Source organism: Dasypus novemcinctus, chromosome 2 (assembly GCF_030445035.2).
Source record: "Dasypus novemcinctus isolate mDasNov1 chromosome 2, mDasNov1.1.hap2, whole genome shotgun sequence".
In the NCBI taxonomy this organism is placed as follows: Eukaryota; Metazoa; Chordata; class Mammalia; order Cingulata; family Dasypodidae; genus Dasypus; species Dasypus novemcinctus.
This window is the reverse complement of record NC_080674.1, coordinates 79,330,993-79,354,516: the sequence shown is the minus strand read 5'-3', so window position 1 is coordinate 79,354,516 and position 23,524 is coordinate 79,330,993. Positions and strand designations below refer to the sequence as shown.

General features: G+C 34.4%; 1 protein-coding gene across 2 annotated transcripts in view; it reads left to right on the top strand.

The window, feature by feature from the left end:
- Window positions 1-23,524, top strand: part of AP3B1 (adaptor related protein complex 3 subunit beta 1) — a 327,202-nt gene that overhangs the window by 207,586 nt on the left and 96,092 nt on the right. For both annotated transcript variants that reach the window (XM_058275208.1, XM_071208678.1), the window contains exons 16-19: window positions 12,122-12,308; window positions 13,284-13,414; window positions 18,735-18,843; window positions 20,861-21,023. In XM_058275208.1, coding sequence (XP_058131191.1) covers window positions 12,122-12,308; window positions 13,284-13,414; window positions 18,735-18,843; window positions 20,861-21,023 — 590 coding nt within the window. The remainder of the gene's footprint in view (window positions 1-12,121; window positions 12,309-13,283; window positions 13,415-18,734; window positions 18,844-20,860; window positions 21,024-23,524) is intronic.

The following is a 23,524-nucleotide window of genomic DNA, read 5'->3' as shown; positions in this document are numbered from 1 at the left end:
AATAGGTAAGACTAGAATCTAGAGTAACTTGTATGCTCTGCTAAGCAGTATGGACCTAGTCCTGCAGGTGAAGGGGAAACTATCAAAAACTTTTTAATGCTAGTGTATTTACCAGATTTGCATTTTTTAAAATTTATTTACTTTATTTTTTCTTAATTTATCCTCTCCTCCCCCAGATGATTATCTCATCTGTCTGCTCATTGTTTGCTCACCTCCTCCAGGAGGCACCGGGAACCAAACCCGGGACCTCCCACATGAGAGGCGAGTGCCCAGTGGCCTGAACTGTATCTGCTCCCCATGGACTGCAGCTCTACTGGCTTGTAGCCTCTGCTCATTGTGGCAGATGCGGCATCTAGCCTGTTGCAGTGGGGGTGGCTTCTAGCTTATTGCAGCAAGGGTGGCATCTCCTCATCTATTAGAAGGCACTGGGACCTGAGCCCAGGGACCTCCCCCCTGTGTGATAGATGGGAGCCCAACTGGTTGATCCACATCTGCTTCCCAGATTTGCATTTTAAAATATTCTTTAAGTTGGTTGACCCTTTGAAGAACTGTTGTTAAGAATCATTTTTGCCCCTGTGTATAAAACAAGAGCTTTTTCAGCCTTTTCCCTTTATCTTAATTGTTATTTCCACCAGTGGAGAATTTACCTGATTAATGAGGTTAGAAAAGGATTCTTCCTCATTCACAGCTGGGCTTTATACTTCTTGTCCTGTCTATTTCTCTCTAGTTTTCCTTCTCTCCTGTGATTCAGTGATTTTTCTCTTCTGTATCCCTCTCTGTCTTGCTCTTTGTTCCTCTCCTTCCTGAAAACTTTCTGCCTTGGTATATCTCTGACACCACCCCCACCCAAATCCAGTGGCTATTTCTCTGTCATTTTGTTTTCTCTTCATATCTCCATATCTGTGTCACTCTTTCTCTGCTGTCCATACACCACACTTATTCTCTAGTATGCTGATGTGTGCCGTTCAGAATCTTCAGTTTGCCTCTTTACATTTATATCTGTATACTTTGGGATTATCTTCCTCTCTAATTGTGATCTGGGTTGTATTTAGACCGTATTTTGCTGATCTGTGCATAAGACCTGTGTCCAGAAAACTTCTAATATTTGCACATTTTTCCATAATTTAGATTTTATCTTTACATTTTAAGTCATCTTTGAACAGAGCCAGTTTATCATTTTTGAAGTGTCTTTTGGAATCCTCATGCAATGATTTACCTTTTTTCTCCCTTATCAGAGAAGTTATGGGTTTCTAGAACAATCATGCATAAAATACAGGATTCTTATATATCACCCTATGATTAACACCGTGCATTGGTGTAAGACATTTGTTACAATTACGGAAAGCACATTCTTATAATTGTACTATTAACATTAGTCCCTGGTTTCACTTAGGGTTCGCTGTTTGTGTACTGTAGTTCCCTGTTTTGTTTTTTTAAAATTGCTGTATATACAACATAACATTTTGCATTTTAACCACATTGAGATAAATATTTCAGTGCTATTAATATGTTCACAATGTTGTGCTTCCATCACCCCATCTACTACCAAACATTTCCATTTTTCCACAGGAGCCATATGCATTTTAAATCTTAATTTCCTATTCCCTACTCCCACTCATCCTTGATAATGTATATTCTAGATTCTGACTCCATGAGTTTACTTATTCGAATTATTCATATCAGAGAAATCATACAATATTTCTCCTTTTGGGTCTGGCTTATTTCATGCAGCATGATATCTTCAAGGGTCATCCATGTTGTCACATATCAGGACCAAATTCCTTTTCATGCCTGAATAACATGTTATTGTATGTGTGTATCACATGTTTATCCATTTATCGGTTGAGGAAACTCTTGGATTGCTTCCATCTTTTGGCAATTGTTATAATACACTGAACATCAGTGTGCAAATATTTGTTTGAGTCCTGGCTTTCAGTTCTTTTAAGTATATACCTAGTGGAGGGTTTACGGAGTCAGATGATAATTCTGTACTTAATTTTTTGAGGAACCGCCAAATTGTCTTCCACAGTAACTGCACCATTTTAGATTCTCACCAGCAATGAATAAGTGTTCCTGTTTCTCTGCATCCTCTTGAACACTTGTTATTAATATTTTCTGGGGTTTTTTTCTCTTTAAATAGTAGCAATTCAAATGGGTATAAAGTGGTTCTCCTTGTGGTTTTGATTTGCTTTCCCTGCTCACCAATTGTGCATCTTCCTTCGAAAGATGTCTATTCTTTTGCCCTTTTTTTTTTTTAAGATTTATTTATTTTATTTATTTTTCTCCCCCCCCACCCCCACCCCGGTTGTCTGCTCTCTGTGTCTATTTGCTACGTCTTCTTTGTCTGCTTTGTGTTGTTGTCAGTGGCACAGGAATCTCTGTTTCTTTTTGTTGCGTCATCTTGTTGTGTCAGCTCTCCTTGTCTCCGTGTGTGCGGCACCATTCCTGGGCAGGCTGCACTTTCTTTCGCGCTGGGCGGCTTTCCTTACGGGGGACACTCCTTGCACATGGAGCTCCCCTAGACGGGGGACACCCCTGCGTGGCATGGCACTCCTTGTGCACATCAGCACTGCGCATGTCTTTTGCCCATTTTTTAATTGAGTTGTTTGTCTTTTTGTTGTTTAGTTGAAGATTTCTTTATATATTCTGGATATTAAACCTTTATCAGATATGTGGTTTCTAAATATTTTCTCCCATCTGAAGCTGTCTTTTTACTTTCATGATAAAGTCCTTTGATGTTGTACAAAAGTTTTTAATTTTGATGAGGATCCATTTGTCTATTTTTCTTTTGTTGCTTGTGCTTTGGGTGTAAAGTCTAAGAAACCATTGCCTAACACAAGGTCCTGAAGACATTTCCTTACATTTTCTTCTAGGAGTTTGATAGTTTGAGCTCTTACATTTCGGTCTTTGAACCATTTTGAGTTGAATTTTGTATAAGATGTGAAGTAGGAGGGTCCTTTCCTATTTTTTTGCAAGTAGAGATCCAGTTTTCCCTGAAAGTGTGAGTCCTCTAACTTCATTCTTCTTTTCCAAGATGACTTCGGCTATTTGGTGCCCTTTTCCTATCCATATGAATTTGATTGGCTTTTCCACTTCTTCAAAAAAGGTTGTTGGAATTTTGATTGGGATTATGTTGAACCTATAAATTGCTTTGGGGAGGAGTAACAGCTTAACAATATTTGATCTTCCAGTTCATGGTTACAGAATTCTTCCATTTTTTATATCTTCTTTGATTTCCTTTAGTATGTTTTGCAGTTTTATGTCTACATCCTTGGTTAGATTTATTCCTAGATAATTATTTTAGTTGTTACTGTAAATGGAATTTTTTCTTGATTTTCTCCTTAGATTGCTCATTACTAGTATATAGAAACAACTCTGGTTTTTATATGGTGATCTTGTACTCTGCCACTTTCCTAAATTTTTTAGTTCGGGTAGCTTTGTTGTAGATTTTTCCAGATTTTCTGTATAGAATCATGTCATCTGCAAATAGGAAAAGATTTACTTCTTCCTTTCCAATTTGGATGACTAATTTCTTTTTTCTTTTCTTTTTTTTTTCCTAGTTACTCTAGCAAGAACATCCAGTATAGTGTTGAGTAACAGTGGAGAAAATGGGCATCCTTGTCTTTTTTCTGATCATAAAGGGAAAGCTTTCAGTCTTTTATCAATAAATAGGATTTTAGTGATATGTTTTTCATATATGCCCTTTATCATGTTGAGTCAGTTTCCTTCTTTTCCTAGTATTTTAAATGTTTTTATCAAGAAGGGATGTTAAGGAAGCAGATTTGGCTCAACGGATAGAGCATCCACCTACCACATGGGCAATCCAAGGATCAAACCCAGGGCCTCCTGACCCATGTGACGAGCTGGTCCACACGCAATGCTGATGCACACAAGGAGTGCTGTGCCATAGAGGGGAATCCCCTGAGTAGGGGAGCACACACGCAAGGAGTGCGCCCTGTAAAGAGAGCCACCCTGCATGACAAAAGTGCAGCCTGCCCAGGAGTGGGGCCACACACATGGAGAGCTGACACAGCAAGATGATGCAACAAAAGGAGACACAGATTCCCAGTGCCGCTGACAAGAATACAAGTGGACAAAGAAGAACACACAGTAAATGGGCACAGAGAGCAGACAACTGGGAGGAAGAAGGGGAGAGAAATAAATAAAAAGTAAATCTAAAAAAAAAAGAAAAAAGAATGCTAGATTTTTTCAGATGCCTTATCTGCATTAGTTGAGATGATCATGTGGTTTTTTTCTCATTCCTTCTGTTAATGTGGTGGGCTATATTAATTGATTTTCTTATGTTGAACCACCCTTGCATATCAAGGATAAATTCCACTGCATTTGTATAATTCTTTTTTTTTTTTTTTAGTTAATTTGTTATTTTTAAAGAAGCTTTAGAGTAACATAAATGTTACATCAAAAATATAGGAGATTCCCATATACTCAATCCCCTCTGCCTCCCACACTTTCCTCCATTAACAGCATCTTTTCATTGGTATGGCACATTTGTTACAATTGAAGAAAATATATTGAAGAATTGCTGTTAACTATGGACTATAGTTTACATTATAGTTTACACTATGCACCACACTATTTTATAGGTTTTGACAAAATGTGTATTGGCCTGTATTTGTCATTGCAGTGTCATGCAGGACAATTCCAGTGTTCTCATAGTACCCATGTTACACCTATTCTTCCCTCTCCCTCTCTTCAGAGCCTCTAGTGGCTACTGCCGTAATATCAGTGATACAAGTTCTTCCATTGCTAGAATAATCCTAAATCTACTTAATTCCATAGTTGCATTCCCTTCTTATGTTTGTTCTTTCTTCAATCTCGAGGATTTGAGGATAGTGACGCCCACTCTGTTTCTGATTGAGAGGGGACTTAGATCCCATGGGGCGGTCTAGCTTGCAGTTATAGATACTCTCTTTTTGGATGGGCATTGTCCACCATTATCCTTTTATTACTTGTCCTAGGCAAGTCCAATGAACTGCAGAGTAGGTGTTGCAATTCTTGCTGAGAGTCATGGCTCAACTGGCATGTGAACAGACTGAAAATTTAAGTCTCTGACATATTTAATAAGTATTGTACTAATTATAGGTTCAAATAAAAGGACTAGAAGAGTCATGTATAGGGAAATTATAAATGAGTCTAACTCTGTTACATTGGGATGCATATATTCCAAAGTAAGACCCACTGACAGGATGCCTAATTCCTGAGCTTTTCTGCCCTGCCTGTAGTGTCTAGATGTCTCTAGAGCCCTCAGGGAGCCCTGCTGTTTGAGGCACTGTTTACTGTGGTAGTCAATGAGATTCTGCTGAAATGTGCATAAGCATAACCTCTGGAATGACCTTCCAACTCATTTTGAAATCTTTTAGCCATAAAAACACATTTGTATTTCATATTTCCCCCTTTTGATCAAGTTCTTTTACCACATGCATTACTAGTTGACACTTAGTAATAATCCCTCTTTGCCAGGGAGGCTCATCCCCTGGAGTCATGTCCCATGATGGTGGTGGTGGTCGGGGATGGTAGTGCATTTATATGCTGAGTTTGGCTTAGAGGGAGGCCACATTTGAGTAACAAGGAGACTTTCAAGAGGTAACTCTTAGGTAATATATAATACTAGGCTAAGTTTCAATTTCTCGAGAAAAGGTTCATAAGTATAACCATCAATATCAATTCTTTTAATATGCAGTTAGATTTGATTTGCTAGTATTTTGTTGAGTATCTTTGCATCTATTTTCATAAGAAATATTGACCTGTAATTTTCTATTGTGGTATCTTTACCTGGCCATGGTAGGAGGGTGAGTTTGGCCTTGTCAAATAAGTTAGGGAGTGTATCTTTCTCTTCAACTTTTTAAAAGAGTTTGAGCAGAATTGGAGTTAAGTCTTTTTGGAATGTTTGGTAAAATTCCCCTGTGAAGCCATCTGGCACTGGACTTGCCTTTGTTGGGAGATTTTTGATTACTGATTCCAACTATTTACTAGTCCAGTTACTGGGAATCTCTGATCTCACTAGGAAACAAAAAACACTTACTTGGATTTATCCTACTGAGAAAAGGGTAGTTTACCCAGTTTATGACGTTTATGCAGAAAAATGTAATAGTATATAGCTGTCAAATATAGAAAACAACAGTCAGAATACTCTCACAGGGGGAGTAATATCAATATTATATGCTATATGGAAAAAGTCCAAGGACTTGGAAACCAGTTGAAGTTTCTAACACTCTAGCACTCATAAGTGAAGTTTAAAATTTAGCATAACTTTATTGAAGTAGTCTACTGAAGATTGAGGCAAAAATCCAGAATTGATTAAACTGATTAATAGTAATTCGAAATCAATAAATTTTTAAATAGTAAAAATTCTAATTTAAAAATCAATGAATTTAAAAGATAAAAAGTATTATATTTTAAATGTGATAAGTAACATTTGTTAATATTATACTTAATTCTTTTTTTTAATTATATATAAACCTATAGAAAAGTACAAAATACCTTAAATCCACACATATATATCTGCTACCAAGATTCAGTCAATAACATTTGCCATATTTATTAAAAGTGAAAAAATTGAGAAAACTTAGGCAACAGGTATAAGTTAAACAATCATAGCATTTTTCAAAGATTTTTTTTTTTAAGATTTCTTTCTTTCTCTCCCCTTCCCTCCACACCGCCCCAGTTGTCTGTTCTCTGTGTCTATTTGCTGTGTGTTCTTCTTTGTCCACTTCTGTTGTTGTCAGCAGCACGGAAATCTTGTGTTTCTTTTTGTTGTGTCATCTTGTTGTGTCAGCTCTCTGTGTGTGTGGTGCCATTCCTGGGAAGGCTGCATTTTCTTTCACACTGGGCGGCTCTCCTTACGGGGTGCACTCCTTCCGCGTGGGGCTCCCCTATTTGGGGGACACCCCTTGCGTGGCACGGCACTCCTCGCGCACTTCAGCACTGTGCGTGGGCCAGTTCCACATGGGTCAAGGAGGCCCAGGGTTTGAACCGCGGACCTCCTGTGTGGTAGACAGATGCCCTAACCACTGGGCCAAGTCCTCTTCCCAAAAGATTTATTTATTTTTATTTATTTCTCTTCCCTTCCCCCCCCTACCCCATTGTCTGCTCTCTGTGTCCATTCACTGTGTATTATTCTCTGTCTGCTTGCATTCTCAGTGGCTCTGGGAATCTGTGTCTCTCTTTGTTGCATCATTTTGCTGCATCAGCTCTCTGTGTGTGCGGCACCACTCCTGAGTAGGCTGCACTTTTTTCACGCAGGGTGGCTCAATGCACAGCGCACTCCTTGTGCGTGGGGCTCCCCTACATGAGGGACACCCCTGCATGGCATGGCGCTCCTTGCACGCAGCAGCGCTGCATGTGGGCCAGCTCACCACACAGGTCAGGAGATCCTGGGTTTGAACCCTAGACCTCTCATATGGTAGGCAGATGCTCTATCAGTTGAGCTACATCTGCTTCCCAATCATAGCGTTTTAATATGACCACGAGCTCAGTCAAAAACAAGATGGGACATGAAATAGTACTTTTTACTTTGTTTTATTCATAAAATCGTAAGACAAGGAAACAATGCAATGTGCCCTCATTATCTCAAATATCTGTATCTTATATAGCTATTTGTTAAATTTCAATTTCAGTTTAATTTTCCTGCTTTAATTTAAAGAACCATTATTAGTACCAAATAATGGCTTATGCTATCCAGACACTGTTTACATCTGGTTTCATTTTTAATGAAGTATTTTTATTAATATTTGCATTAAAATAAGACAGATTAGGTTTGTAGACCCCTACTTTGTACTTCCAGCTTTGGCCATGCTTTTGTCTAGTGCTCTATAAAATACCAGAAGAGCCAATAGACATTTTATTTTATTATATGGAACATTTAAATGCAAAGACTATGTCATTCTTTTCCCAACCCTTTCTAGATATAATATAACTAACTCTTCCCTTTTAGAACAGCATGCAGGGTGCATGTTTATAAAATTGAAATGAGCTCTGACAAGGCAGTTTAGCAGTTTAGGGAGAGCAAAATCTTTGTCTTCTCTGGTGATGGTGAGATAAATATTTAACAGTGCTGTTTTTTTACCACTTGGACTATGTATTCAATTTAAAGTCCAGAAGTGAAAGTCCTCCACCTTCACTTTACGTTTTTAAGATGTTTCTGGCTATTAGTGGGGTCTTACCATTCCAAATAAATTTGATAATTGTGTTTTCAACTTCTTAAAAACAAAACAAAACAGTGTTTTATCTGCCATTAGCTTGGTGGGCCAGCAGGTTGTACTGCAGCCTGTGAGGTGTATGAAACTGCAGGCTGCCAGGGGATGGAGTCAGGGGAAGACATGTGAAGGTAGATATTGGTTGTAGGTGAATTATGTGCAAGAGGTGGAGACTGAGCAGTCCTGCTATAGATCATTACAGAGAATGGTCATAGCACTCTTGGTACAGTAGTTTTGTCATTTATTGTATGGTATAAATCTGAGCCTATTCAATATTTGGTAATTCTTTTTTATTTTATTATAAACTAAGCAGCAATAAATACTTTTAAATGGGAAAATATATTTAATGATTTAATGAAGAATTAAGTGCTGAATTATGCACAAAATGTTTATGAACAGTTGCCATTCACCGTGAGAGCTGTGGTGATATCACTAACTGTATGACAACTAGAAGACATAACAATCTGCCAAAGAAGGATCAGCATCTATTTAAAAAGTAGGAGTTTCTTTAAGAAGATTGTGACCTAAGATTGTAATTTAACATACATAAGTACAGAAGGCATGTTAACATATCTCTCTGTGAAACATGACCTCATTTAGATCCAGTAACTATTCTTTTAAATTAATTTTGTTCATTTTTTATTCCAAGTTTTCATTTGCATGTTTGAAAATGAAGCAATAGCCATTAATGTGTTGGCTCCATTAGCAGAAAAAGGAGTTAAACAATGCTGGTTTTCAAATAGAAAGTCAGTTAAATCCAATGATAGTTATTGTCATCTTTTTTCGTACAAAGCTTTTGTACATTTATTCTCTTAGGGCCTAAATTGGAATCAAAGTAAAGCTTTTGGAAGTTTATTCTGTCAAAAATTCTATAAATGTTATGGTAAGCTTCAAAGTCCCACATTGAAAATAAAATTATTTGTTTATACAGCAAGGATATTGTCATGGTAAATCAATGTTCTTATTAAATTAAGAAAACAGCGGGTCAGAAATCTTCTGGAAATTGGTTGCAGTGCATACAAAGTTTGCAAGTTGTACCAGCTGAAATAAAACTGGTGGTCAAAGTTTGCTCGTTTGATAAATACAGTATAACTAAACTACAAAATTCTTCTAGTGAGGCTGATAATTGAAAATAATACTTCAGCAAGACTTTATGTACTCTCTTTGTCTATTATCAATTAGATTTTGGAAATTTGATTTTCGTGAAGAACTTCTTTGTAAAGTAGCCTAAGTGTTTTTTATTAGCTTTTTTTTTTTCTTTTCTGTAAAGAAGTCCTCTGGATATTGGTTAGATTTTGATTTAAAATCATTTGGAAATCTTTAAACAGTTATCCAAATAGAATGCCAAAAACTTTTAGCTTTTGAAAATTTTAGAAAATGGTACATTTTGAAACAAATCTTATTGAAATTTATCCCTATAAAAGCAAAGGAAAAATTGAAAAAATTAAGTAGTAAAAGCCTGGTATTTAATTTGGAAGTTCTATAATTTGCAGTATCTCACCTTTTGTGAAGCTTTTTGATGGAACGCTGATTTTTCATTGGAAAGGCTTATATTTTGTATTGGAATGAAATGATACTGAGAAGCCAATTGATTCTACAGTATATAGATTTCAAAAGAAGTACAAATAAAGGCAATTATTTGACAAGGTTTGTCTTATAAAAGTAGTTATGAAAGAAAGTTTCTCTGAATAGAGGAGGGAAGGTTAAATATTTGGTTTGAAATCAGTTTACAAATTTCCACATAAATTGATTTGAGAATATTCTTCAGTGAACAGGATTTCCTCTGAATATACCTTGTTCAATACTGTAAAGAGGGTATTTTCTCCATTAAAAATATTACAGAGAAGAGTAAGTTGAAAATGTCAATAATTACATTATTATTAATTATAAAATTCAAGTTTGAAAGATTTCAGGCAGTTTTATTTTTTAGAAAACTTAGGACCATTTAAAAATAACATTCATCAGAGAAATATCAGTTCTGTGGTATTAGAGATAGACACAGCTAAAAAACTGATTAAAGTATATAAATGTGCTGAGAATAGTTATTCTGCTTATGTCTTTTTAAAATATTTTATTAGAGAAGTTGCAGGTTTACTCTACTTATGTTTTTAATGCATTTACTTTTGTATGTTTTATCTTTCAGAAAGATTTTTATTTTTACTTTTCAAAATACCTTTATATTGGGAATGATAACTGTATTATCAGTCCTAATGTAAAATTTGATAATAATAAGTATTTTTAATTTAAAATTTAATTGCTTTGAATGCTCTGTCTCTCAATAGTGTCTATTAATATATTAAAATCACTTAATTTCCTAAAAATTTTGAGGGTAGGAAGTAGAAGCAGAACATATCACTCTGCTATGCTTAAAAAAATCATTGCAATTTAGTTGTAGATTCTAAGTCTAAAATTCAGATTTTAGAATTAACCTAGTTGTAAATTCTCTTTCTACATTTGAGAAAACTAATGGTTTTGTGCTTCCCTTTTTTTCCCAGCAAATTAACAAGATAGTATAGTGTACCACACTTCCCTTTAAGCTGGTCTATAATTGTATCTCTCATTTGGTGAATATTTTGCAAATTGTCTTCAAAAAAATGAGTCATAGAATTTTTCTTATCTGTAATTGAACTAACCAGTCAGTCAGTGAATAGCAGTGTTTATAACCAAATTCAAAACAGCTCTATTAACATTTTTACTTGCATTTTTTTAATAACTCTACTTTAATAAAACTAGACCAATGCTTTTTAAATACCTGATTACTGAAGAAAAAAAAAGCTTGTTTTCTATCCAAATCCAATTATTATTGTAAAGGAGTTTGCCATACCATTCCCGTGCTTTGACTTATTGTTCTGTAAGTATCTTTAACTCTGCCCGACATGATTTATTTAATTTTTTAGCCTTTTCTAATGTTTATAAAATGTTCTAATGTAAATGATTTGCTATTTCTCAGTTTGTTTTTTTCCCATGTATTCTGAATCTGATTTAACTTATAGTTACAATTTAGCGTATAATTCTCTAAATTAAAAGTATGCTTTTTCAATAAAATAACTGTAGTTTAAAATGCAAACTTACTATTTTGTTAACATTTCACTTTTGGTCTAATTAATATTAAAATTATCTCAATACATGTTAATGTAGGACATTCAAAAATTGAATTAGGAAATCTTATTATGGTGTAAAAGCTACTATAATAAGTTCTTCCCTTACATAAATAAATAAATGACCAATATTACTGGAGGCTATCAGCAGCATGGGGGAAAAATGGAAGAAGTCTTTTATCCTAGTTTTTAGAGGACATCAGCAGCTTTGCTTTTATGAAAAAGTAACAGCTAAATGCACTGCAAATAATTTGCAGTAATCCAGTTCAGTGATTCATGTGTCTGCTTTAATGGGTCATAATTCAGGGTAAAGTAACTGAGTGCAGTCAGAGTGCAGACATTGCTTATGCCAGGGACAGTATCTCTTCATAAAACACACCTCAGGAGAAGCAGTTTGCCAGCCCCCTAATACTCTCTGATGTTTTGATGTCCTGCATATTTTTCCGATTAAGTTTTGAGTGCCATGTTTTTAGTTGTATTTCCACATTCATTATTCTCACGTAGACCCTTCAGCGGGTTTGCCATATATGATTATTTTTTTAATGATGCCTTTCTTTCCACTTCAGCAGTTTAATAATCTAGCACTTGGCTGCTTCTCAGTACTCAGCATTCACCTCCCCAATACAGAAGAGGACATGTGCTTTGGCTTCAAAATTCCATTTGTGCATTAGAAATGCATATTCCCTACGGAACAACATTTGTTTGACATAACCATTCATTTTTATTACCTCTTTAAATATGTTTATCCAGAGTTATCAATAATCATAAATAACTGTATTCTCATCTTGTTCTGTTTTTTACCAACAGACAAAATTGCTTACCCAGTACATATTAAATCTCGGCAAGTATGATCAAAACTACGACATCAGAGACCGTACAAGATTTATTAGGCAGCTTATTGTTCCGAATGAGAAGAGTGGAGCTTTAAGTAAATATGCCAAAAAAATATTCCTAGCACAAAAACCTGCACCACTTCTTGAGTCACCTTTTAAAGGTATTATTGTCAGAATGTAACTGCAAAATGTTATTTTAAAAGTTATGACAGTATGTCCCATCTCTAACGTGCTTAAAATTTATTTTAGAAAATACATATGATTAACATACATAAATATGTAAGAACAATGTGTTTTCTATGCATTCATATAATTCCACCAGTGCAAGTTTTATATTAGTGTATTTATATTTTTATACAACTTATATACCTAATAATATCGAGCCCTCCAGTTTTACTTTTGTTTTTGCTAAACTGTTTAACTGAACAATAGATAAAAACTTTGTTGTAGAAATTAACTTCATTTTTATTTTTCATAGATAGCTTTATTTTATAGGGTAGATAATTCACCTTACTAGTGAGTTAATTATTACTTAAATATTCTATGTATACTAAAACACAGACGTTTCTAGGAGAAATTATTTCATAAAAATATCCTTTTGTGTTTAAATTTGTTTTCAAAGAGGGAAGCTGGCTTGTTTTCCCCAGGTTTTTAAAAGAGGTAATTAAATATTTTACAATTTTGACAAGTGTCCATTCCACTTTGAATCAAATGATTATATACCTAGGTTTTTATGTTGTTTCTTATTTAATTGTTGTAAAGTGATTTAAAAAACAGTTCCGTTTTGTAGAAAAACTGTTAAAATTCTAGATGTGTTTGTGCCAAGACATGTATATGGATTGTTTAACTGTGCTGTCATTCTTAATATTCACAGTAAAGTAATTTTTAGAGAAGCTACATTTCAGAGCAACACCTCTAAACACACTGACTGATTAGCTTTTTTATTGACCATTATGGGGGAGATTATTGTAATCTATGGACTGAAATCAGTTTTTTGACCTATGAAGAGCTTCCTAGTTTATATTTATTTCTTGACATTTGAGGTAATATGCCAATTACCTTGAGCACTGATTAGGATCGTTCTCTGTTATATACAGCTCATATTGTTTATTTCATATTTTCTCTATTTTTAATAGAGAGGGATCATTTCCAGCTTGGCACCTTATCTCATACTCTCAACATTAAAGCTACTGGATACCTGGAATTATCTAATTGGCCAGAGGTGGCGCCCGACCCATCAGTTCGAAATGTAGAAGTAATAGAGTTGGTAAGTTGACCTTTCTGAAATTAATTTTTTTTCAAGCAATGGGAGATTCTAGGAAAACTCTTGTTTTATATAAAAGCTTTTGGGGGATTGAAAATTGTTGTGGTATTTCTAAAATATAATAGAGATACAGCTTGCCGTTATGGGAACTAAATACTGTAGTATTCCTATGTCATTGTACATGTACTGTTCCTTTTCTTCAAGGAAATAGAGAATTGAATTCTCTGCATCAGTGCTATCCGCATTTGTGGTATTGCATTTGTAGCTGTGTAGATTCAATTTCTAAGGTATTTAGTTTCATTGGATTGAGCTTTTTCTACTTTCATATAGAGATTTGTAAGGTTCCTGTCAATATTTTTCTAAAATTTTTTTGCTTTTCTTTTCCAGAAAAACCATACAAAACATTCTTCTGGGTTTTCTGATGAACCTATTTTAAGTGAAACTGAAAAGTACATAGGGAGCATTGTGTACCCAAAATGTCCTAAGACAAGGTCACGATTAAACTGAATAATAAACTGCTCTCACATATTTCAAAAACTCTCCATAGCAATACTTTTTTAATAGATATATTAAAGAAAAGAATTAACATTCCTAATATTATCTCTTTCTTATATAAGCAAGTAATACGAGAAGGGCCTTCTGGTTGTCTTTAGAGACTGATTATATAAAACATATCCAATACTTTTTAAAAAAATTTTTTATTTACTCTCTGTCTCATTGTTTGCACTTGCTGTCTGCTCTCTGTGTCCATTTGTTGTGTGCTTTCTGTGTCTGCTAGTCTTCTCTTTAAGAGGTACCAGGAACTGAACCTGGGACCTCCCATGTAGGAGAGAGGTGCCCAATTGCCTGAGCCTCCTCAGCTCCCTGATTTGTTGTGTCTTTCATTGTCTTTCCTCTTTGTGTCTCTTCGTTGCATCATCTTGTTGCATCAGCTTGCCATGCCTGTCTGTCACGCCAGCTTGCTGTCTTGCTCATCCTCTCCAGGAGGAACTGGAAACCAAACCCAGGACCTCCCGTGTAGTAAGTGGGAACCCAATTGCATGAGTCACATCCACTTCCCCATATCCAATACTTTTTAAAGTAAGTTTAATTTTTTAAAAAATTAGGTATTGTATTCTGAACAATTATCTGGTAAAAAAATATATTAAACTAGGACTCAGATAACCAGTTTCTTTACCACCAGTTCCTATGGGAAAATGAGTTAACATTCTTGCTTCTTAACTTTTCTTTGTAGAATTTCTATAACGGTATAATTTGATTCCTCTGGGATATATGTTTCTCTTGATTACCCAGACTTGTCTCAGCTTTGAGTATGGCAAGAAGCAATAATTAGCAATAACCATCATTTAGCAAACCCTGGCACAGTGCTGTAATGCTTTACAAAAATACCTTGTTAAAACTTCATAATGATTGTTACTAATGGTTAGTGTTATTCCCATTTTGCAGATGAAAAACTGAGGCTCAGAGAACTTAAGTTAATTGCCTAAGGTCATATTGATAGTAAGTTATGGAACTGGGATTCATACCTAGGTCTGACTCCAGCATTTACAGTCTTTACTATTGCATTTTATTATATAACATGAGTAGAGGAAACTTCAGCTTGTTTGCAGATTTTTACTATCCTTGTCTATCATTTTCATGTGCTGTGAAAAATTATCTCTATTTTGAGATGGCAAAAAAGTGTGTGAAAATTGTGTTTAACTAGAAATTAAAAATGCTAATTAAGGGAGTGCATATAGTTCAAGTGGATGAACGCCTGCTTCCCATATACAAGGTCCTAGATTCGATCCCTGGTACCTCCTAAAAACAAACAAACAAAAAAAAACAACTCTCACTGGGGAGCAGATGTAGCTCAGTGGTTGAGAGCCTGCTTCTCAAGTATGAGGTCCTGGGTTCAATCCCTGGTATGTCCTTTTTAAAAAAAAAGGGTAAATATATATATTTTTAATGCTATTTAAATGTACCATTCTGTTAGGAAAAATTCTATCTCAAAAGTTAACAGTTTTTTCATGTATTAAAGTTATACATTAGTAATTAGTAATGGTGATAAATATTAGATATACTTTGGACATTTCATGACTTTTAAGTCAGTTATTAAAACTAATCATATACCTGTTCTTCCATGGGACTACATTTGTTGATTTTCACTCAAATCTTCATACTCTTATGTACTTGTCAAAAAGACTGGCTTATTTGTACAACTTTTGGTCAAATATAGACTACAGAAAGCAACATTCTTTGTTTTGTTTTTTTTTCCAGACATATGCTCTCTCCTAATTTTTTATTTTGCTTGTTTGCCATTTTTATGGCTCTGTTCTTTTTCAATATTGGGTACATAATGTTTTGGCCCAAGTAGAACCATCCTTTTATCCTCCCCCCTGCTCCGTTGCACTCCATGCCTTATTCCCACAATGCCCCATTTCACACAAAAAAAATACAGTTTAGCATCTCAGAAATTGATAGCAATGCTATGCTATTTAATTTGGTCTCAGCAGTATCCTTATATTGGCTGATAGATTGGTTAGTTGCCTAGCTTCTATTTTCTTGTTCTCTTTTCAGCATTAACTACCTTATATGGTTAGCACTTAACCTGTTTTCTTATGTTCTTTCACCTGTCCAATTTAACAAAGTCCAATTGATTTCTTTTTCATTTTAATGACTAATTTCTTGAAATTAATAATTGGTAACCTACTATGGAGAATAATTATGACTGATGGAAACTAGTTGAAGAAAACTGTCGCTATCCACTGATACTGTGCAGAAAGCAGCTTTAATCTATTGATCTGAGACATATGGCTTTAAAATGGTATTGTGAAAGACACAATTAAATACAAAAATCATATGTATAGTTTTATTTTTAAATGTAGCTACAACAGTGTAGAAAATAGGGTCCATAAAATCTCTCTTGCCTCTATCTCCCCTCCCCTCTAAAATAACATCAGTGTATTTCATGCACGTAATATACTGTGTTATTCTAGTTTTGCTATAAAGTGATCTTACAGGGCAAAAGCCTTATTACTATGAAATATACCAGTAAAAGAAAAAATGGGCTAGGCTTAGATAATCTCATATTTTAATCAAAACAACAGGGAAGCTAGTCATATTGCCACTAGAAGTCACTTTGAATTACACACCACCATTTCAGGATATCAAATATAATGTATACTTATATTATGACACTGTAGTAAGTTGTGATGAACCTTAAGAATTCTTATGGTTAGTTCTGGAAAATCCTTTTCCTCAGTTACAGGAAGACTATCTTTGCATTTCAAGGGTATTTTGCTTTATAAACACATTGACTATCAATACTTTATCCCTCTTAAGAACTTTCAAATTAGTGCCTCTCTATTTTTCTCCTTCTCTTTTTGTTGTGTTATTTCTTTTGCTTGAATGATATAACTATCATAGTCATAAAGGACCATAACAAAAACTAAAATATTTTTGTTGTTTAGTCTTTGTCCCTTTAAGTCCATTGGCATGTCAAGAAAATATGCCCCTTTAAGCATAGAAGCCCAATTTTCATTTGTTTGTTTAGTTTTACCCAGAAACCCATAGTCAAATTATTGTGATTTCTTCCCCCATAAATTGGTCCTACAAACTTTTTAGCAGACTTGAGAAAAATGTTTGGATTTAAGGAAAATAACTTTACTAAAAGAAAAATTTTTAATGGAATACTGTATTTATTTTTGGATGACATAATGTTTAAAATACTTATGAAAAGAAAGCAGGACTGCTCATTTTATTAAAGTGTCTTAATTCAAATATATTCAGATAATTTTACCCATTTTTCTGTCATTGTCCAGATAGTAATTTTCCAGCTTAATGAAGCTTACCTCTTTGAGCAACATATGTTAAGCCCTCTAGATCAGTGGTTCTCAGCTTTAACTGTACTTTAGAATCTTATGGAGATCTTTAAACAAAATAAAACCTGTGTCAGGCCTGTACCAGACCAATTAATTGAAATCACAGGAGGTAAACCCCAGGTATTAGTTGTTTTTGTATTAGTATTTTTATTGTTTGTCTTAATGTTGTTAAAAAAATATTCTCTGGTGATTCTAATCTGCATCCAGTCAATGTTGAGAGCCATTCTTGAATAAGAACCTTTATCATGCTGTACAATCCTTTACAACAAAATATGTACTCTGGCAGAGAGTGGCGCATAGTGTAAAAGTGTAATAAATAAATGAATCTTAATTTTTTACTTAAAAATATTTTTTCATGCCTTTTAAAAGAGAGTATATGAAACATGATTTTTTTTTTTAATTGATGAGTCAGGGTCATAATTCTGAAAACAATTTATTTTGTTTTGTTTTAATGCACTATATTAAACTCTTTAAGGGGTTTTTGACACAATGCTGTTTATAACGCCAGACACACTTTGGGTATATCTCTTACAAAATATTCAGAACTCCTGCTCTCCAGAAGCTTACAAAATATATATATATATATATATATAAGTAAATTGTAGAGAATGTTAAAATGTATTAAGTGTTGGGAGTGGAGGGGGGAGAAGTAGAGCAAAGTAAGATTAGAATTTTAGGCTGGAATTTTAAATAGAGCGTAGTCCTCCTTGAGGAGACATTTGTGCAAAGATTTGAAGGAAGCAAGGAAGTGAACCATGTAGTTCTGGGGGAAGATCCCTAAGGTATTTGCATGCCTGGGTAAGTGAAATGGGGAGCCATGGCAGGATTTCAAACCAAAGAGCAAGTTGATCTGACTTAGGTTGTAACAGGATCATCCTGGCAGCTGTGTTGAGAGTACTTGGGACAAGGATAGAAGCAAGGCAACCATTGAGAAGACTGTTGCAGTAATCCAGGACAGAGAGATGAATATTCATACCAAGGTAGCTAAAGGACTTGTTGGTGGATTAGATGTTTAGGATATGAGAAAAAAGGAGAAGTTGAAGATGATTCTAGGGTTTTGGCTGCTGAATTGATCAGGGCTATTTATCATCTACACTAAATATTTTTATTTTTTTTCCCACCTCTTTATCTCAATGTCATGCAATCAACTTGCATTTCTTATTGCTGTTATTTTATCTACCACTCATATTCATTCTAGATTATATTACTTTAGTTTAAATCTTCTGTGGAATGACAAACACAAAAATTTTAATATGTAAAAAAAAAGATGTGGTTTAATGTAATAGACTCTGAATGACAGTAGACTCTATATAGACAACTTCTGGCAGTTGTCTTCTCTGTTGAGAACTTTTCACTCTTTTCTGGATTACATTTGTATTCTAAATGATTGTTTGCCAGAAACCCAAATCTCTTATGGAGAAGACATTTATATTTACCATTTTTACTTTTTTTTTTCTAAGGCAAAAGAATGGACCCCAGCAGGGAAGGCAAAGAAAGAGAATCCTGCCAAAAAATTTTATTCTGAATCTGAGGAGGAAGAAGACTCTTCTGACAGCAGCAGTGACAGTGGTGGGTTTTATGATTTATTGAAATGCATTATTCACTATGGTTTATCTGCTATATATCCAATAACAAAAAAATGAAGCCTAGTATATAATATTCAGCAAGTGGTTTTAAATGCAGTTTATACTATTAAAATAATTCCTTTCATTTTACATGATCACTCTTTAGTTTCCAAAGTCATTTCTAAGCCCATCTCATTTGATCTTGCCTCTTAGACACATAACTAATAAATGGTAGAGCTGAAACCAGAACTCATGTTTTACTGAGTTCTAATCTATATTGCTTGCACATTACCATATTGAAAAACATGGTTTTACACTTGATAAGCCTTTAGTGGGGGATCTTTAAAAGTAATTTTCCTTTGTAAAAAGATAAAGTTTATTTTAAACCTTTAGCAATCTATTTTCCCTTCCACTTTATACTCATCTTTTTTCTACATGAATCTGTAGTGATAAAGCGAAATTTAATAAATCTTCCATGTGTTATAAAGAAACGAAGAGCCAAAACTATTGGAGGCAACTATATGCAATGAAAAGAATACTAAAAAGGAGAATTTAAAATTCCTGGTTTTAAAACCACTTATCTTTATATCTGATAAATGAAATGGTTGAGTTAGATGCTTTTTAAGTCTCTTCAGTACTAAAATTCTGTGAGTGATTTGCATAATAAAAATATATTGGAGTCTCTTCCTAACACTCTTATTAACAATTAAATTAATAGGCAAATCTGATCCAAGACCAAATGACACCCATCTTCCTTCTAAAACCTATATTGCTTGGAGAGCCAGGGCCCTTCACTATCACTTGGTTACCCACTACCTCACTCTAAGGTACTGCATTCTTTTTTTCCCATTTCCCCTATCAAAATTGTTGATTCAATATTTGATAACCTGATCTATGATGCATTGCCTTCTTAAGTAATAAGCTGGAAAATAGAGAAAATACCTCATTCAAGAAGTTAGCTCTTAATAAATCTGGAATTTCAGAAATACTATAGACCAGTGAGAAGGATCTGTTTGTATAATTATATACTTCTTTTTATACCATATATATTTGTTTCCATCCTATTTATGCGTAAGCTCATGCCTGTTCATAAGCTAACCTTTTTCAATATGTATTTGAAATATTCCATTAACATTATGGCTTTTCGGGGTTTATCTGAATTTGTAGAATGAGTCATGGGGCAGGAGTTTCACTGTAGCTTCTGGAGGAAAAAAATATCTTTTCTGATTAGAAGTTAATAGATCTGTTTTCCAGTGAACGTGTCTTTTATGGGTACTTCATAAATAGATCATAGGCAGGGGCAACAGTTTGTCCTCCAATCCAGGATATAGCTATGTACCTATAATCATTTCAAATAGTAAAAAATTATGCTTCATATTTAAAATATACACAAATATACTGTATATCACTTCTACAAAGGGTCCTAGTATACCATAAATTGTACATAAAACATCTAACTCCTAAATGCAACTTGATCTCTTTATGCTATATACTATATACTAGCTAAAATAAGTAATAACTGTTTATTAGCAATTTTGCTTGTTGCTTTGATGTTAGAATTTTTTGGAGATGATTTAAATAGCTCATTTCCTTCTCAAAATTTGTTTCTAAAAAGATTCAAGTATTGCCTTATTTTTTGGTAGATAAGATTTCTCATTACAGATAGAGGAATTCAAAATTATTTCTTTATTCTTCCATCATTTTTTGCCGTAACTAATACAGGTAGGTTTGAAAAGTGAGATTCTCTCCGATTTGGCTTATTGGTTTATCTTTGCTTTGCTTTTCCGTACTCATTATCAGAGAGTCTTCTCTGTCTTTTTGAATCCCTCCAAAATCACTCTGCTGCAGGAATCCATAGGTCTGAATGAATGAAGTATGGAATATAAAGTGTTGAACAAGTAGGGACCACTAAATAAACACTCAACATCTGGTTTCTTTTGTGATGACTAGTGACAGTTATATGTGCTCTTATGTATAATTAAATAGCTATAAATCAAAGAACATCTGGTTATATTTTTCAGAGAGTGAATCTGGAAGTGAGAGTGGAGAACGAGGGGAGGAAGGAGATAGTAGCGATGACAGCAGTGAAGACTCTTCCAGCGAGCATGAGAGTGAGAGTGGAAGTGAATCAGAAGTAGAAAACAAAAGAAGAGCCAAGAGAAACTCTAAAACTAAAGGGAAAAGGTAAATTGTCTTGTCAGAATTTCTTTCAAAATATATTCTGTGCTGTTTTTCCCTCAAGGTAATATTGTCCTTAATTAGTAGAGTGAATGAGAAAATAAGTGTGTGTATGTCCCCAAAATAGATATTAAATCTCTTTAAATTAATTTAAAATACTAATAGTTCACATTAGTCTCCTGCTTATGCTTTAGTTTTCATTTTGAACTTGAACAAATCTTGGGGTTACATTTTGAAAATTGGTATAACCTTGGAAGGCTGAGTTAAGTAATCAAGCAATGAGTATGAAACACTTAATTACCTTTTGTAGCAATTTTGCTGAGGACTAAAATTAAACCCTTCAACACTTTGCCATTATGTAACTAAGACAATTGATTTTTCTAAATAATGTTATATTAAAAAGATTATGATCCAAATATTAGAGTCAAGGGCTGTGAAGGAAGACGGTCATTTTAAGATATTTAAGTATTAGCCCTTTTCAAGATCTCCCATTATCAACATTATCATATATTAAAGTGTCATTAAAATTTTGAGTAATTGGGGCTAATCCCTTGGATTATGTGAATCTGTGTCCCCCACTGCTGTCAGCAAGTGGCCTCTGCAGACATGATGGCCCTTTCCTCAGAGCCTGCTGCCCGCTCACTTGATGAGCTTGCAGTTCGGCTTAGTCGTGGCTGACAGCACTGATTGGGGCTCAGTACGCTCTCTGCTCCTTTTATTACAGACAGTAATTAAAGCAACTCGCCCTGCCACTTCCATAACAAACACAGCATAATGCCCTAATTATGACTTTATTAATTTAAGTCAGGATTTAATGATTTTAAAAGTGATTTATATTGTTTTTCCTGTTCAGAACAAATGAAATCTGTAGGTTAAATTAATACAGGCTTTTCATCATTGCAAAGTTAAAAAGCTAGTTACCAGTAAATTCTTTTCATTAGATTAACATCTGAAACTCTAAGCAGTAAGGTAAACAATAATTACCCATCAAAATTGAGTGATGCATAATAAAATAACGTTTTATCTTTAAAATCTTATAAAAGCTAGAAGTTAAACATATTCGGAATCATTCACTTGTTGCAGCAAAGAGTTTACTTGGTTCATAATAGCCTTTTCTCTGAGAAAAATTCTGTATGTTTGGTTTAATAACAGTATCTATAAGGACATGGTTTATAAATGTCTCATTTCTAGAAAGGGAAATTTTGTTCAGTGCACAAAATATCTTTTCGGATAACAAAAATCAGCATGCTAGAAATATGTTAATTTTTTTTCAGAAATGGGATTTCTCTTTGCTCCTTTTTGACTTTAAAGGGATTGTTTATTACACCAAAGGAAACCAAAGATACATTCTAAACATATTTTTAAGTATATGTTTTAACTAGTGAATTTGGGATAATAATTTGCTCTTCTTTGCTAGGGAAAAAAAATTTTCAGTCTTCAAATACTCTGAGATGTTACCTTGGATCCATTTTTAATAAACAGCAATCATATTTCCTCCACAAAAATCAATTCAAGGAAATATTGATTCTTCTCTTGCCCACCACTCTGCTTTCTCCTCCCATGTTTTTCTGGCTCTTTTTAACTTGGCCAGTATAACTGTATAAAAATTTTTTAAAGCTTAAGGACCTTTAAATATCTTTAAAATTGCCCTTTAATAATCAGAACTATTTATGACTAAATTTGAGGGTAGGAGTTCTGTATTTCAAAATGTTTTCATTTGAAGGGCGATAGTTTGCATAGTGGAAAAATATGGTATTTACTAGTAAGACAGACTTGAGCTCAAATTCCAGTTCTGCTCCTCCTGGCTATATGTCCTTGAACAAGTTACTTAACCTTTCTAAATATTAGTTCCAATATTGTTGATGGGCTGATAATGCACCCTGCAAGAGTATGTTGGAACATCTAAATTAGATAATAGGTTTACTGGGGGAGAGTGTGGACTATAATGTGGACCACTGTCCATGTGCTGCAGCGGTTCTCCAGAATGTATTCGCCAGGTGCAGTGAATGTGCCACAATGATGGAAGAGTTTGTTGATGCGGGAGGGGTGGCATGGGTGGGGTGGGGGGTATATGGGGACCTCATATTTTTTGAATGTAACATTTAAAAGAAAATAAAGAAGAAAAAAAGATTATTTAAATAGATGGTGGTGAGAAGTAAACTCTCAGCTTTGGGAAAATGGAAAACACCACAAGGCATCTGTCTTCCCTGAGAGGAGGCCTTCTGACTATTTAGTGTTATTCCTTCTCTTTGGAGAGTTCCCACCCTCCCCTTCTGCCTGCCTTATTCCGTTTCTTCAATTTGTGTCCTCTAAGAATCATTCTTGATTCTTGATGAAATCTTGATGAAAGTTGTTTAGGTGGTCCTTCAGATATTGTCATAGCACACTATACTTTATTACTGTTACTTTTTTGTCACTGCCAACTTACTTCTTTGTATCTTCCAGTGTACTGTAGACTCCACAAGGTAGACACAGTGATGATCTATATCTTACCATTGTGATCCTTA